We start from the raw sequence: 15,356 nt of genomic DNA on the forward strand, positions 1-15,356 counted from the left end.
AATTGTGAAGGATGGGTCATGTACGTGCATTAACATGCAAGAAAAGTGCATGATTTTTAGCCTAAAGTATCAGAAGAGTAATTGTTGCCCCGCTTCATGAAGGTATTTGCTTGCTTCCCTACCTTTAGTTTTTGCTGCTGTATGTTTATTTTCCCTAGGTCTGTTCAGACATTTGGATGCAAACATGGAAATAAAGAGTTCCAGAAACAGTATCAGAGGATGAAAAATGAGTGGAAGATGGCCAAAATTGCACTGATCGTCATCTTGTTTTTTGTCATTTCTTGGTCACCATACTCTGTTGTGGCTCTGGTAGCTTTTGCTGGGTAATTATAAATGTATCAGAAAAGGAATATTCAGTGAAAACAAAAGATGTGGAATTGTAAAAGACAGGTGAAAGTCAAAGCTACTTGTCACATTTGATGTCTGAAACTTGTCCAAAGCATTCACATATAAAGGAGTAATATTTAACAAATGGGGCACATGCTGACTGAGTTCTGCTTAGCTTGGCCTTAAGAAAATTTTTAAAAAAAGAGAGAGAGAAAGAATATTATTAATGGCAACATATACTGCCATGCTGAAGATTTCTGAATGCATTCTCCATGCTAGGATATTTGAACTATCTGTACTTTATTTAGCACCAAAATGCTAAACAAAGCACTCCAAAAAAATCCTCCCAGGGATTGATTCTCCTTTTTTTCTCTACTTCTTTAATCTACAAAAGTATATTCATTTTTTTGTGTTACATCAAACTGCTGTTTTTTTGTGTTACATCAAACTGCTGAAATTCCTTACATATATAAGCAAGTTCAAAATTAGTACGTACATGCACAGGGAGCTTTTTGATGCTGGATATAAAAGATCATAAATGTAAATCATCAAATCATGCTCTTCATCTATTTAATTGTCAGTATTTTATACAGTAATTTCAATGGAAGCACAACAGTGTTAACACACGTAGCTGGACACCAGACAGTTGACACAATCCAGGCACAAGTAATGGATTGGGAATCCAGATGTCCTGGCTCTATGTGGTTATTTCTCCCACCTTAAGATGTGAGTTTTCCTGTGCTTCAGTTCAGTCTCCCTAAAATGTGTGTGACTATCTGTTTTAGGAAGGCTTGTCACCTGCAAAACCTCAACTGGATGATTCCTATGACAGTACAGACCATTTCTCTTTATATTTTTCAAATTAGAGATAAAAAATGTTCCTAAAATTGACACACAGCTCAAATTTACTTATGATGGAGCATTTTGGGAGACAAGGGTGATTTTTGTTACACAAAACAATGCTTTAAGGGATTGCTTTAAGCTGACCAATACATACAACTGTTGCACTGTCATGTAGGATTCAGTATCTGCCATAGGAGGATCAAGTACCTGCTGAACTTGACTTCTGCTCCATGTCTCACACCCTCAAAAATCTGTACAAATGAAGAATTTTATAATTCTGCTCTATGTTAGAAATTAGCATTTTCAAATTTTGCTTATAAAGCTATCTGGGGAACAGCATGGCTTCATTCAGATTTTTTCCATTTCTGAATTACGTCTTTTAGGCAATCCCACTGGGATTTTTCAGAGATTAATAGACCAAGCCTGGATGTCTTCTGTGGGTTTTGTGTGTGTGTGTGTGTTGTTGTTGTTGTTTTTGCAAGGGACTCAAAATCTCACTGCATGCTACATATGGGAGGCAGACATGGAGTCTGTGGCTACAGTCTTGGACTAAACGCAACTCATCTGACACAGCAACAAATATGAAAAAGAAAGGAAGAAACTTAATTCCTTTAGAAAATATTTTGAATAGGGAATAGTGAGCTAGCACAGAGTCATGCTTACTAGTATTTTTGGTCTACAGGTTGCATTTTCTGGGAATTATTAGCTTAAACATGGGAATGATTAGCTTAAACATGAGGCTTTGCCATTGTTTATTTGTTAGCTGACCTCTCCATCAGCCTTACCAAAGCATTGTCTCAGTTCAGGGTCATTCCAGTAAGGTCACACTGTGTTATCCAGAATCTGTGAAGATTTATACGTCTAATCAATGTTTTTAAAGTATGATCAGGAGAAACCATGTTTAAAATTGCATATGGGGAGCATCTTTATCAGAGAAAAGCTTTAAGAGGTGAAGTGGCATCTCAACACTCAGGCAGCTGACAAAATGGTTCCTATATTTCAACTGGCAAACCATTTCCACTTCATCACAAAGGATATATATTCCAATAGTATGATGAAAAGCCTCCTCACCAGGATGGTGAAGCATTCTTAAAAAAGGCTGACATTGTCCCTAGGTTAAATAACATGGGAATCACCACAATCCTGAGTCACAGTAATGAAGAACTGCCAGAGAAGCCCCAAGAAAATCATATTTCTCAGAAATACAATTAGACGGAGGTTGATCTTTACAGGAAAAAGATTTAGAATTTGTTCTCTCCCTGTTTTGGTACAGGACTCCCCTTTTACTCTCTCTAGAGCCTTAAAAGCACTGTCTTGCTTCTGTGTAACTGCATGGACAATGCAGAACTGAACAGTAAATATACAATGTGTTTGCATTATTCTAGGTATTCCCATGCCCTAACACCTTTCATGAACTCCATACCAGCTGTGATTGCCAAAGCTTCTGTCATCCATAACCCCATCATTTATGCCATCACCCACCCCAAATACAGGTAAGTTCATTCTTACAAGCTATGTCTAATACAGCAAAGAAAATCTGAGAATAAATTTGTCCCTTTTAGGTCTAGGACTTGAACTCTCCTCTGCCTGCTCTTTTTAATTCTGTAGGACAGCCTTGCCCTCCCCAGGAACACTCCTCAATGCCATAGAAATGTCAGTGGAATTTGTACTTGGAACAAACTACTGAGCAGATGGTAGTTAGAGATGTTTATGGCTACTGATCTGTGTTTACCTATTGCATGATAAAAGGTGGAAACCTTTCCATCTCAAAGGAAAGCCCATAAATTTTTAACTGTCTTCATGAGAGGCAGACATTGGGCAGTGTTGCAAATAGCACTTTGTTGCATTAACCAGGCCAGTGAGAGAGGCAATGCGGTGTGCCAAATCACCTCTTCCCTATTTTGTGCGTCCTCCTCATGTTTCTCAAGGCATTCCTATTTCAGGTAGTATTTCCACTGACAGGTAACATGAAGGGTCATTACCATTCCACGTTCAGATGCAGGCAGTGAGATTTGACAGATGGCAGCAAAGCTGATAGGCTGTTGTTTCACCACTTAAAAAGACCTGGTGTGGAACTGGATAGAGAAGAGGTGGGCAGGAACATCTATGTGGGGTAGGCTGGCAGGAAGAGGAAAGCTAAGCCAGAGTTTCCTAACACTGTATATGCAAAGTAATACAGTAATGTAAATGTACATTCTGTACAACTTTACAGATAACCACCAAACAGATGTGTAAGAGGAGCTAGAATAGCTGCTTAGGGGAAGATTAAAATAATTCATTATCTAGTACTTCTGTGAGGTTCAGTTTAAAGGGATAGAATTTTATTTTTGCCCTGATTAAACTGAAAGCAGATAAAACATCATTTTAATAGTTCCCTTCAGTTTCAAGAGTTGTATTTTAATGCCCTTATCCCTGCCAAGCAATAAATTTGAGTTCTGCAGAACACTGTGAATAAATGATCTTGCAGGGTGATTGTATATGAGATATCTCAAACTCTTTTTGTACCCTGTAATTTTCCAGTCCATGCAGAATCACTTCATCTCTCTGAACAAATGTGTTGTTTATGATGATTGAATTTTTGTGCTAATGAAAAAAATCTGACTGGTTCTACCTCTTATCTGTTAGAAGAGCCATTGCAACATATGTTCCTTGTCTTGGACCCCTACTGAGAGTTTCTCCTAAAGACTCACAGTCCTTCAGCAGTTACCACTCCTCCAGACGAGCGACCGTAACCAGCCAGTCTTCTGAGATAAGTGGGCTGCACAAAGGAAAGAGGAGACTGTCTTCTCCCTCTGACAGTGACTCAGTAAGGAAGGCACTTCCTATACACCCATTTTTAATTGCAAAGCAATTAATTTTCATATAGAGTTCTTCCAAGTGGTAGGTTCTTTAGACAAAATGCATTATAGTGCTTGTTATAAAAGCTCCAGAGAAAGTGGAGGGACAAAGCGAAATTAAAGATAGAAGGCTGAAGTGTAAAAACACAGTGTAGATAATTTTCTTCTTGATAGTTGGTGACACTGAATGAAGGGGGAAAGATGGAACAACAGGAATTTTAGAAAGTAAAGTGTTAGTGATAGTGTAAGGCTTTATAAAGCCTTAGCTATCGGTAACAAAATTATGCATAGAGTCAGAGCTGAGTTGAAAGTCTGATCATACTTTTAGGTTGTGCTTGTCTGACCACAGATTTGCAGTTTGGACACAGAAAAAAGAAAGTGCTAGTCACAAAATAGTTTTCTAATGAAAGCAAGGTTGTAATGAAATAGATAATGCTTTCTGAAAGTGGGATGTATTTGGAAACATATTAATTATCAGATTTAGACAAATCAGTAAATCCATTACAGAACCTTTCTCACAGAAGACCTCAACAGCTTGCTGCTGCCAGTCTAAGTGGAAACAAATGTTTTATACAGCAGCTAAAAAAAGGGCAAATATTTGGCATCCAGGCTCAATGGATAGAATATAACTCAGTTATATTACTAAGTAAACATACTAGTTAGTTCACTGCAATAATTTCAAACGAAATTTCCAAATAACTGAAAAGACAAAATTTTCTTGGCAAATCTTTTTCACAGTCAGGATAATAATAGTATCTAATCCAGCCAAGCACTGAATCCTGACAGTTGTTTTTAACAGTGATATTTCAATTTCTTTGCCATCCCTGTTCTTTTGACATCTCCGTCCAATCCAAGTGAAATTCTTCTGGCTGGTAGCCTCCATCCAGGTGGAAGGTTTTAAAACTGGCTAATAGAAAAGGAACATCCTTATATTTCATCTCTTATACTGTGATCCATCTCGATTCTTAAAAACCAACAGACTCTCTCATGGTTTTGTTTTCCCATTAATTGGAACAAACTTTATAAACCCAGGAGTCCTTCCAGAAACAAAATATTTCTAAAGCACTGATTCTGCAGTCCTGAGAAATTTCCTTCTATTTATTTCTGCTTCCACCCAAGCCACTTTGGAAACTTTGTCCCTAATTCCTCCAAACACCTGTGCTTCCTAAGTGGTTAGTACTGTGGAAGCACTGTCTCCTTGGAGCTACAAGAAGCATCAGAGAAGTTTCAACAATAGATTGTAACAAAACACTATTTTTTTTCAAATTTTGCAGTGCATCCTGGGGAGGAAAAAAAGAGTAAGCTGAATTTTAGATGCAACGGACTTGATAGTTTTATTTGTACTTCCTATAAGCAGATATTTTATGGAGTTATATATGGCAGATCTTTCATGAAATGTCTTTTATACAATGCCTGTCTCTTTTAAAACTTCTGCCTAGTATTTTTGCTGTATTAATTTTAGGGCTGTACTGAAATAGAAACTGATACTCCCAGTATGTTCTCCAGACTTGCCAGAAGACAAATTTCCTACGAAATGGATAAAGACACAACTCAGACTAGTGACATAAGAGCCAAACAGACAAGCCAGGATTCTGGGAATTGTGGGAAGGTAATAGACTGTGTAATACCTAAATTCTCTGACAACTGACAAGTTAACAAATCTGCACATGGTAGTGTAATTAATCATGAAGGTTTCTGCCAAGAAGAAGCGGATAACCTATGAGTTAACACAATGAGTAATGACTTAGAGGGTATAAAAGGTCATCAGCTTTTTTTATTCCCACCCTGGTTCATTATTCAGCTGTCTTCATAGCATTTCTGCTGCTGTTTCAGAGAACTTAGCATCTGAATGGAGAGTTGTCTTGTGTTTGGTTTCAAGTGTGTAATATTTGTCTTTCACTGCCCAAATTACTTGGTCAATCTTCCTGTTGTCTCACCATTTGCCACCAAATGAACACGTACAGTAAGATGTAAAAACAAGGCTATCTTTAACGTATCACTGCTTTTCAGTCAGTCCTCTGCTGTCCTCTTTTTCTCCCCTTTGCATTTTGCATATGTCAGATATTGTGACTTACCTTTATGCCATTTATGTCTGTCTTATCTGTGTTCATTTTTCAGACAGCTGTATCAGATGCTGATGACATATTGATGGTGGAGTTGAATGTCACAGAGTACATGACTACACCTACTGTAAGAATTATTACTTTAATATTTGGCAACAAAAACTAATGACATTCCCAGTCCCTGAGCACAAATTAAGTTGTTTTTGAGATGCAAAAATTACACAATATTCCCAGCACAATGCAGAAAACATGACCACAAAGGGTAGACCATTGCTGAAACTAAGCAGAAGGAGAACATAGGTACTACAGGATTCTTCTGAAGTCCAACTTCTCCAAGGAACCTGAATATTTTCTTGAATTTAGTAAGTCCTCTGATGAGGTCTGTGATTTCCTTAGTGGAGTATGGAAGCATTAACTTTGTGCCATCTTTATATTAATGATGTATTTGCTAAGCTGAGACAGCCATTCTGATGGTCGTACCTTTGAGACAGCCTAAGTCCTGTAGCAAAGCACTTCTGTACAAAGTGATTTTGTTAACTATTTAATGTTCTTTGTTTTGGATTGCAGCAAACATCTAAAACATACAGCTTGGAGGAACTCAAGGTCAGTTTTTGAAACATGCCGTGTCACCTATGCAGTTAGATGTTGTATTAGTGTCTGTTTCTTCTCCATCTAATATAGCTACAGCATATGGGTAAAAATATCTGACATCTCTCACAAGTGAGTCAACTTGCCTTAATTTTCAGCAGACATGGAAATAAAAGCTAAGAGTTGACAGATTTGCAGCACTAACCCCAATGTAATGCAATTACCATAAATTGTCTCTTTATAGTCAGCAATGATCTTTATGAGCTATTGTGAGCCTCATCCTAACTGATTTTTTGGTCCTGTGCAAGCGACAGCTAACATTGCTTATCATTAAAAAAATGCTACGTAATTTTTCCCTAATTTTTACCTCATTATGTAGTTTGCTTTCCCCTTCAAATTGTCCATGCTGTTAACATTACATTTTCCATTGCCTCTTGCCCAGTGACCCTAAGCAGGCCCTCTTTATGGAGAAACTCTTTATCCAATTGATTTTGTAGGCTGTCTGAACACATTCACAGTATTTCTGTTCATAAGTGAATGTGCTGTCATTAGCCTGGTCTTTCTTCCAAGTAGACCAGCATTTAAGTAGTAAATGCAGTCTTTAATGCTTTAGAACATTAGCTTGTTTAACAGGTGAAGGGTTTTTTTCATAAGTTATTAATGAAATATTAAAAAAATGTTCAGATCTACTTTTCCCTCCGTCATTTAAGTTTGCTTTTTAGTCAGGCATGGGGAGTAGCAAAGTGCTAAATATATGTCATTTTTTATAGATGATTCAATGGGATCTCCTTGTAGATGTTTGTGTTGTCCATTTCTTGTAAATCTTTGCATCCTTTAGAAAAGTGAGAGCCTGAACAGTATTGGACAAAGAAAAGGAGAGTCTCACCAAGGATCACCTTCAGCCCAGATACCCACTATTACAATAACATGCAGCAGTGTTCAAGGAGTAGAGCTGCCTTCTAGATACAACTCTGGTTTCCTGTACCCTAAATCCAGCAGTCACAAGCAGAACAAGAAGTCCAGCAGTTGAGTGAGTGGTGCAAGCCAGAATATCACCTTAGCCAACAGCTCTGGAACAGCTGTGGACTGCTGAATCCAGAATATCTTCCTAGATTGGTCTGAAATGCTCCTACAAAGACACAGCACAAGACAAGTGAGGATAAAAACATGAGGAGTGATCTTTTCAGCATCAGAACTCGCTCCAGTGGATCACATCTTGATCTGAGTCACACTGTAATTTTAATATTTCTTCTTTATGCAGCTCATGAAAAAATTTCTTTCGTTTGGATTTTACTCTGCTCACATACATTCCCACCACTGTACAGACGTTTCCTAAAAGCCTTCTACGATTAACCTGAGCGGGAAGGGAAGTATGATATTCAAAACTGGCTTTGTTCACTTAGTGTATTAACTTCAAAGCTATTACAGAGCTGAAGCTGAGAAATTTAGGTGGAAATGTACATTACTTCCTGAAGATGGTTTCTTCATTATTGTGAAGTTTCTCAACCAAATGTAAACTTAATTACACAGTCAGTGCTCCCTTCTCTCATTAATGACATGATTTTCCCATTTTCTTCTACAATCAAATGAAAGGCAATGTACTTTAGCAGTAATTTGAAGTCTCATATCTTTAATTTCTGAGACAGGGAAAGAGAAAGGAGTAACACTTGAGGAAAAGGCTACGATCCTTTCCATACTTAGCTTCTCCAACAGTAGCTTAAGAGAGATGATTTTAACCCATTCTCAGCTAACTTCCCCATTAGGAGGAAATACAGGAGATTCTCCATATAGGAGATTATTATGAAACTCCTTCTGACTTTCCTTTAGCAGGTTTCACAAGAAGAATGCAGAATACAAAGAAATGTTTGTACTGAAATGTCTTATGGGTAAGTCAATACACCTGCTTTCTGATACTTCAAAGTTGTTTACCATTTGATGTGCTTTTCTAAAGTAAATATTGGGAGGAGAAGGTTTAGTTCCCCAAAAATAGCTGTTCTAGAGATGTATGGGAATCCACATCATCCCCACTTTAGCACTTTCATTTTCCCCTTCTCTAAACAGCAGCGTTTGTATAGCTGAGGGTTTTCTTCTGCAGTGACTAAATCCACGAGATTGTACTTCTTTCCCCGGAAAGGGAAAGAGTTCTACAAATAGTGACTTTGAGCTTTTCCCTGGTGTCTCTTCTAGTGCATAAGAAGAAATGAACAAAATTCATTTGCAATTCATAGCAGTCAGTCCAAAGTGGGGCTGAGCCCAAAGAACAGGGCACAAAGCGCTATTGAAAGAGTTCTTCCCTATAGGCCCTCCAGCAGTTCTCCCTCTGGCTGCAATAATGGAGGGAACCCAGCAAGGTATTTTGTCCTAAGTAAATCAATTCTTCCCCATGTCACATCAGAAAAAGGCATAAAATCAATAAAAATGTAATGAGCTTATTATTTTGAGGGAAAAAATCAGTGGGTTCCAGAAGGTCCGGGGCATTGTTTTGAAGTAAACTATTGGAAACCTAGGTTAAACTGAGGTTTATTAAAAGGAAGGTTATTAAAACTAAAAATGGAGGTGATAATGACTTCTGCAGCAGACAAATGTTAGAACATGAAAAAAGTGAGGCATTCAGGCTGGTAATAAACTGCCAAAAGAAACACACTGTTCAAAATCCAGTGTTTTTATGTAAATTAAATCATAGGCATCAGAGATGGAAAGGAGCTGTTACAGTCTCTCCCTTCACCTGCCACAACAGGATATTGTTTCCCAGCAGAGGATAATATTAAATTGATAACATTAAATTGATAACATATACAGCTAGCAATAAGGAGAAAGAAGAGAGAAAACATTTTCGAACAAGAAGCGTGTTAAAAGATACTCCTCAAGTCTAAGGAGTTCTATTATGACTTTTTGCTGAGGCTTTTAAAAATATTTTAAAACATAAAACATGTAATTATTTCTTTGTCATGAAGGCCATTGACACTACTAAAAGATGAGAAGAAACATTAACAAATGCTGCCTGTTTCATATGGGTCATGAAAGACTGAACCTGTCAAGAAAATAGGTCTAACTCACACTTGCTGTTTTATGTGTTAACAAGGAGCGTATGATATGTGTCACTAATAGCTAGATGCTTTGCTCCAGTCATGATTTTGTTCCAAGCAGTATTCTCCAAGACTGCACTCGGCATTCCCTTCCACTTTTAGAGGGTATAAAAAGAATACTTCCATGGCTAGAAGAACTTTACAAATCCACAGCATGTTGTTCTCTGTATCCTTCAACTCCAACATGTATTAGAGATTAGTTTGTATCTATAAAAAGAACTACAGCTGTTCATGCTCATCTACTTACAAGAGACTTGTAAAGCGTATATTAATTAGGGAGAATTTGTATGTGAGCACTTCAAAACCCTTGTGTGTACTCTCTGTGTTGCTAACAGCTTTGCCTTCCTTCACCTCTGCTGTGTCTATAAAAATCATACAGGGGAAAGCCTACAAAATTCATCTCCTCTGAGTATCTCTACATGTGGTTCACACTGTAACCCCTGCGGCATTTGGAATAAATCATTATTAGTTCATATTTCATCTCATCCTAGCAGATTTATTTGTGTCCTGTATCCTCCACTTGGCAGCCATTCTCTTGGTTTTGCTGTCTCTTTACACCCTTCAACACAGATGACTGATTGGATTAAAATAATTTAGGACTGAGATGAGTCACGTTTCACTTAAAGTCAACAGTACAGGCTGTTCTGCAGGGACTGCCTGTAGTTTACCATGCACTTGGACATGTTCCAGCGCCTTGGAGTGTGACAGGACGAGGGCAAATCTGAGACACTTCCCTCTGGCCTTTTGTACTCCAGCAGCTGTTCACAGAGCAGCCGCTGGCACAGGCAATGGCAAATGGTGCTGGGAGTTAACACACGAGCTCTGCCCCTTTACGGGGGCACAGACTCAGGCCAGGGTCACCAGTGAAACTGTTTAGTCTGATCATTCAAGCAATTCTGCAAAACTGCTGAGCAATTGGTCACTACTGCTGGACATGAAAAGGATGTGGTGAGAGGCAGTGTAATGAATGGCTGCTGCAAGCCAAGACTGAAGGACTGCGTAAGGCAGCACCCACACGTCGCCAATCTTTCCAGTTTTCACACATAACCAGGGTCTTACTCCCTCTGTCTTCCAGGTTACAATCACGTTCCATACTTTTGGAAACATTTCACACATTCTCAAGACAGAATAGCACACTATTTTCCTTGAAGTCGTGTGCAAAACCCACAGCAAGCTTGACATTCAGAAGTAAACAAAGACACCTCCAATGCTTTTTTAGCTGTTTCTAGAGTTTTAGGGTATAACATGGGTAAGTCACCATTCCCACATGTGCCCATTTCCTCAGGTCATCCCAAGAAGTGCCACCATCTCCCCTCATCCTCTGCTCCCTCAGTGAAAGGCGCTGTCATCTCAGTAACTCTGACAGGGCAGCTGTCTCTACTGCTGAAACCACCTCTGAGGGAGGGCCCTTATCTGCAATGCAGTGTTAGTATCAGACAATGGTATTTCAGGGGCTGGTAACAAGTATCTCTGTTCAAACACTTGTATTTGTAGCCTTGGAGTTACTAATGTCATAGGAATGTTATAAATAGGTTTATATAAAAGCAGTCTTAAAACAAGTAAATAAATTCTTATTAGTCTCATTCCGAGCAACTTTAGACACAAGCCACGATCCTTTACACTAAATGATTACTGTGCCTTCCTTACCCCCTCGAATTTGTAACCTAAATGCTCATTTTCAAACTCATGCAAACTTCACAGTTGACAAGATGTACAAGCTGTCCTATTTACTTCCCTTCTAAAGAGAACAGACTGATCACCAGCGAAAGCTTAATAAAGGCAGAAACGTTTCTCCACAGAAAATCCAGCTTAACAATCTGATACAAACCAGTTATAAAAATTTTGTTTTTGTTTTGTAGGAAAACACTTATTTTAGTTACAGCAGTTCTGGCAGCACTGGGGCTGTGCTGGAGACACAGCAGGAATTCTATATACCCAGTCTGCAGAGCAAAGAAAATGCTGCAAGAGTCACAGCAGTGTAGGAAAATGCTCACTCACTGAATACAGGGATGTCAGAATCACATGACAGACGATGAAGATTCATGGTGGTTGGTTTGCATATTAGCCTACAAACTCATTTGGCAATGAAATTGGCTCTCAAAGTTAAGATGCACCTGAAACTGAGGGTAAATAGTATCTCAGTGGCTGTAAAAAAATGGGAACTTTTCTTCCCTACTCTTCTGTGTTTAGGGTTTTTTTTTGGAGGTAGGTATGTTTGGGTTGGGGGGGGGTTGTTGTTGTTATTTTGGTTTTTGTTTTGTTTTTTTTTAATGGGAGAGACTTGGGTTTGGTTGTGGTTTTGGTTTTTTGGGGGGGGTTGTTTGTTTGTTAATTTGTTTTTGGGGGTGGTTTTTTTTTTTTTTTTTTTTTTTTTTTTCTTTTTTTTTTTTTTTTTCTTTTTCTTTTTAAACTTACACAGTCACCTGTATTTATGTAGTTTTAGTACCAAAGATATTTTCAATCACTTTCAGGAAATTCTTAACCAATCCGTGCCAAGGAGACTTTATAAGGGAGAACCTTTTTAAGATCCACATTTCTTTGGCTTACTGCAACCCATACTCAGTCATAATCCACCAGATCTATGACTCAGAAGCTGAGCAAAAATGGCCTAAGTAGGTCTTCTGATGCTGGCTGTAACTTGGAGGACGGGTAGAATGTGTAACTTTATCAGGCTTGAGTCAAGCCTAAGTGTGGTGTAGAGCACAGAGAGCTGCAGCTCTGCTTAGGCTGCGCCAGTGCACAGACATAACCCGAGAGTAAAGCTCATCATGCACATAAAAAAATAAACACAACACCTATGAAAGAACTTGCTAAGGGGAATTTTTTTGGGGCATGTTTTACCCACAGTGTAAAAGCAAAGCCATTGCTCATTTCCCCCAACATTTACACTTCACTGTGACTTCCACAAGTGTACAAGAAGATGGTTTGGAAACAGACACAAAAATCTGAGACTACATCGTTGTATAGCACGTGGTCTCCATTGTAAAGTTCCAGAGGGGAACATTTCCTGAATAGGCTGCAGGGCACTTACGGGCATCTTTACAATTGCTACAATGTTTTCAACTGACTGGAAAAAAAAAAATGTGCCTTGCCTGAAAGGTTGCAAAGAAAGTGATTGTACCTCTAACATAACAGCATTTCCTTCAAAAACCTCAATGCTTCAAAAATGTATTAAACACACCCAGATGCACCCTTTGCTGTAAAACTGGAAAAACTGCTTTCTTATTAAGATTTTCAGCTGCCTAAAGTTAATCATATGCATAAATACTTACACAGCCCCTCAGGACACACAAGTGAAATGAAGGAGTTAAGGGTATATTAAGCCAGGACTAAAAGTTAGTGAATTTTTAAAATCTTTTTCCAGACTAGTATTTGCTGCTAATGCCATGTAACTTTACATTAATATTTTTTTTAAGTTTCAGATTTTTTTAAAGCCAAGGTTAATACTGATAGGTGAGCGGAGTTGCAAATTTGATTTGATGTAGAAAGCAGCAAGCACTTTGGTACAGCAAACCCTTACCAAGAGGAGGAATGACAGTCCTGAAAAAATTGAATAATAGTTTAAATCAGAAGTTCAAGAAGTTCTATTTTTTTTTTCCATGTTTCCTGTATGACCTTGGGAAAATTACCTAATCTTCTCATGTCTAAGTATTTCTGCCTGTGAAATAGAGATAATATGCTCTTCATCATCGTGTAGCTACTCTCAACTAGCTTTTACAGTTTGTTCCAAGATTCACAACTGGACATAGAATGTATTTTTTTCCATTTATTTTATTCACATTTTCTTCCTTTACTGTACAATTATCAAAACATCTAAACTACACTATCACATATGAAAGACAGAGATTTTTACTGAAGGGGATAAGGGATGCATAGGCATTCTTTTTCTCAACAGAAATAATTTACAGATGCCCACCACACTGACTTCACCTGTTTTTTACAGGTAACATGAGTGAAGTAGAATCAGGTATTTTATTGCTTAGTTGTAACTAAGAAAAATATATAGCATGTTTTTGATTGAAAGCCCTATATGAAATATAAAGGTTTGTCCCTTGAAGTGAGCAAAGTCAAACATTTTTAGGGTTTTCTGCTCTATTAATGGGGCAGAAATTGTTCACAGAGGAAGGGACCAGCAATGTCATCCAGGAAACAAGGGTAACATAAAGTGGGTGAAGCACTACAAAATCAAACCAACAAGATTTCCAGAACCTTCCCTGAATGTTGCCTAGAATTAAAATCAGAGAACACGGTATGGTTTAGCCTGCTCTGAACATCAGATAGTTGTTTCTGCCCTGTCCAGACATGAGTTACAATTTCAGGACCAACTTCTACTTTCATCCAGAAAAAAGCTCCATTAATATCAAAGGATTTAAAACAGGGCAATCCATCAAAGCTTGAACTCCAAGAACTGTTAAGAATAAAGTGTGGCTTACCATGAAGGGAAGGAAAGAAGAATGAGACTCTACTCTTACAAGCTTATAGAAGCATTTCTAGTGGCTGGAGCACGCAGCTGTTACCACAGCAAACCAGAATGCCTCTGGTAACTGTCCAGTGCTGACCTGTGACTTCGAGGGAATCAGTTCTCATCAGAGTCCCAGCAGTATTAACATACACTAGACTGGTCAAGGTTGTAAACACATAACCATAGAATACAACATAGGACAATATTTTCAGTAATATCACTTCCCTTATTTGTCTGTTAGATATGTCATGCAAGTTCACCTTTAAAGAAAAAGGAAAGCAAGAAAGAGAGGTTTAAAAACAAAGAAAAATTGGTTTTCTTTTTGAAAAAAAGTTTCAGGTCTAAAGTTACAAGTTCTTTCCCAGTGTGACTGCTCACCTTCATCCTCTCATGCAGACTGCAGAAATCTTGCTTAGCTCAGTCCACATCTCTTAGAGATTCTTCTCATTTTCCTTACTTCCAGCAAAGAGGGACCAACTCTTCTCTAGTTAACCCACAGGGCCAGAGGGAAGGCCCTTGCCTACCCTTTCTACAAAGATGCTACGAAATAGCTGTTTGTCCCCTCACTTCCCTTTCAAACCCTGATCTCTTGATCAGGTCTCAACCCCCTTCTACCTGCCAGGTCCTGCAGTTGAGCATTCCTTGATCCTCATCCCATGGACCATCCTGCTTTCAAGCCCTCCCAGCAGTATCACCATCTTCTTCCAAGTTTTAGTAGTTCACACTCCTAGTACCCCCTTCCAAGCAGCCCCAATGCCCTCAGGTGGCAAAACCAGCATTAATTAAACACGGCTCCTTCCTGGCTTTTAAAGGAACTATTTATGCTTCCACCTGAACATGTAAACAGATGGAGTCTGGGCTTATAATAACCCTCCAACTGTGATTTAAAAATATGAAACCTTTTGATGCTGCTGTCCTCAGCTGAAGCCTCTGAGTAACAGAAGCACACGGCAGAGCCCTTAACGTGTATTGATAGATCTTATTCGAAGTGCTGTTTCCCAGATGCACTTGTTAAAACTCACTTTCTGCTGCTGCTCACTGAAGTAAGAAGAGAACTTAATCTGATGATGGACAGAGTTGGAGTAGTAGCATCAGGCAGATTGGTGGCTCATCACATTCACTGCATGGATTCCTTCTGAAAATCATTCCT

At 38.5% G+C, this 15,356-nt stretch overlaps 2 protein-coding genes across 22 annotated transcripts in view; one reads left to right on the forward strand and one right to left on the reverse strand.

Moving 5' to 3' along the window:
- Positions 1 to 10,191, forward strand: part of OPN4 (opsin 4) — a 40,997-nt gene extending 30,806 nt beyond the window's left edge. For 19 of the 21 annotated variants that reach the window (XM_040070626.2, XM_040070616.2, XM_040070623.2 and 16 more), the window contains 7 exons: positions 159 to 323; positions 2,556 to 2,663; positions 3,796 to 3,976; positions 5,470 to 5,616; positions 6,126 to 6,197; positions 6,638 to 6,673; positions 7,497 to 10,185. In XM_040070626.2, coding sequence (XP_039926560.1) covers positions 159 to 323; positions 2,556 to 2,663; positions 3,796 to 3,976; positions 5,470 to 5,616; positions 6,126 to 6,197; positions 6,638 to 6,673; positions 7,497 to 7,688 — 901 coding nt within the window. In that variant the 3' untranslated portion in view covers positions 7,689 to 10,185. Of the gene's footprint in view, positions 1 to 158; positions 324 to 2,555; positions 2,664 to 3,795; positions 3,977 to 5,469; positions 5,617 to 6,125; positions 6,198 to 6,637; positions 6,674 to 7,453 lie in introns of all 21 variants that reach the window. The other 2 variants (XM_040070610.2, XM_058421463.1) reach the window with 2 other exon arrangements.
- The window catches only part of WAPL (WAPL cohesin release factor), a 126,817-nt gene extending 111,461 nt beyond the window's left edge, over positions 1 to 15,356 (reverse strand). The window contains exon 1 of the mRNA XM_040070607.2: positions 15,229 to 15,356. The gene's annotated coding sequence lies outside the window, so the exon portion shown is untranslated. The remainder of the gene's footprint in view (positions 1 to 15,228) is intronic.

The sequence above is a fragment of the Hirundo rustica genome, chromosome 8, assembly GCF_015227805.2.
Source record: "Hirundo rustica isolate bHirRus1 chromosome 8, bHirRus1.pri.v3, whole genome shotgun sequence".
In the NCBI taxonomy this organism is placed as follows: domain Eukaryota; kingdom Metazoa; phylum Chordata; class Aves; order Passeriformes; family Hirundinidae; genus Hirundo; species Hirundo rustica.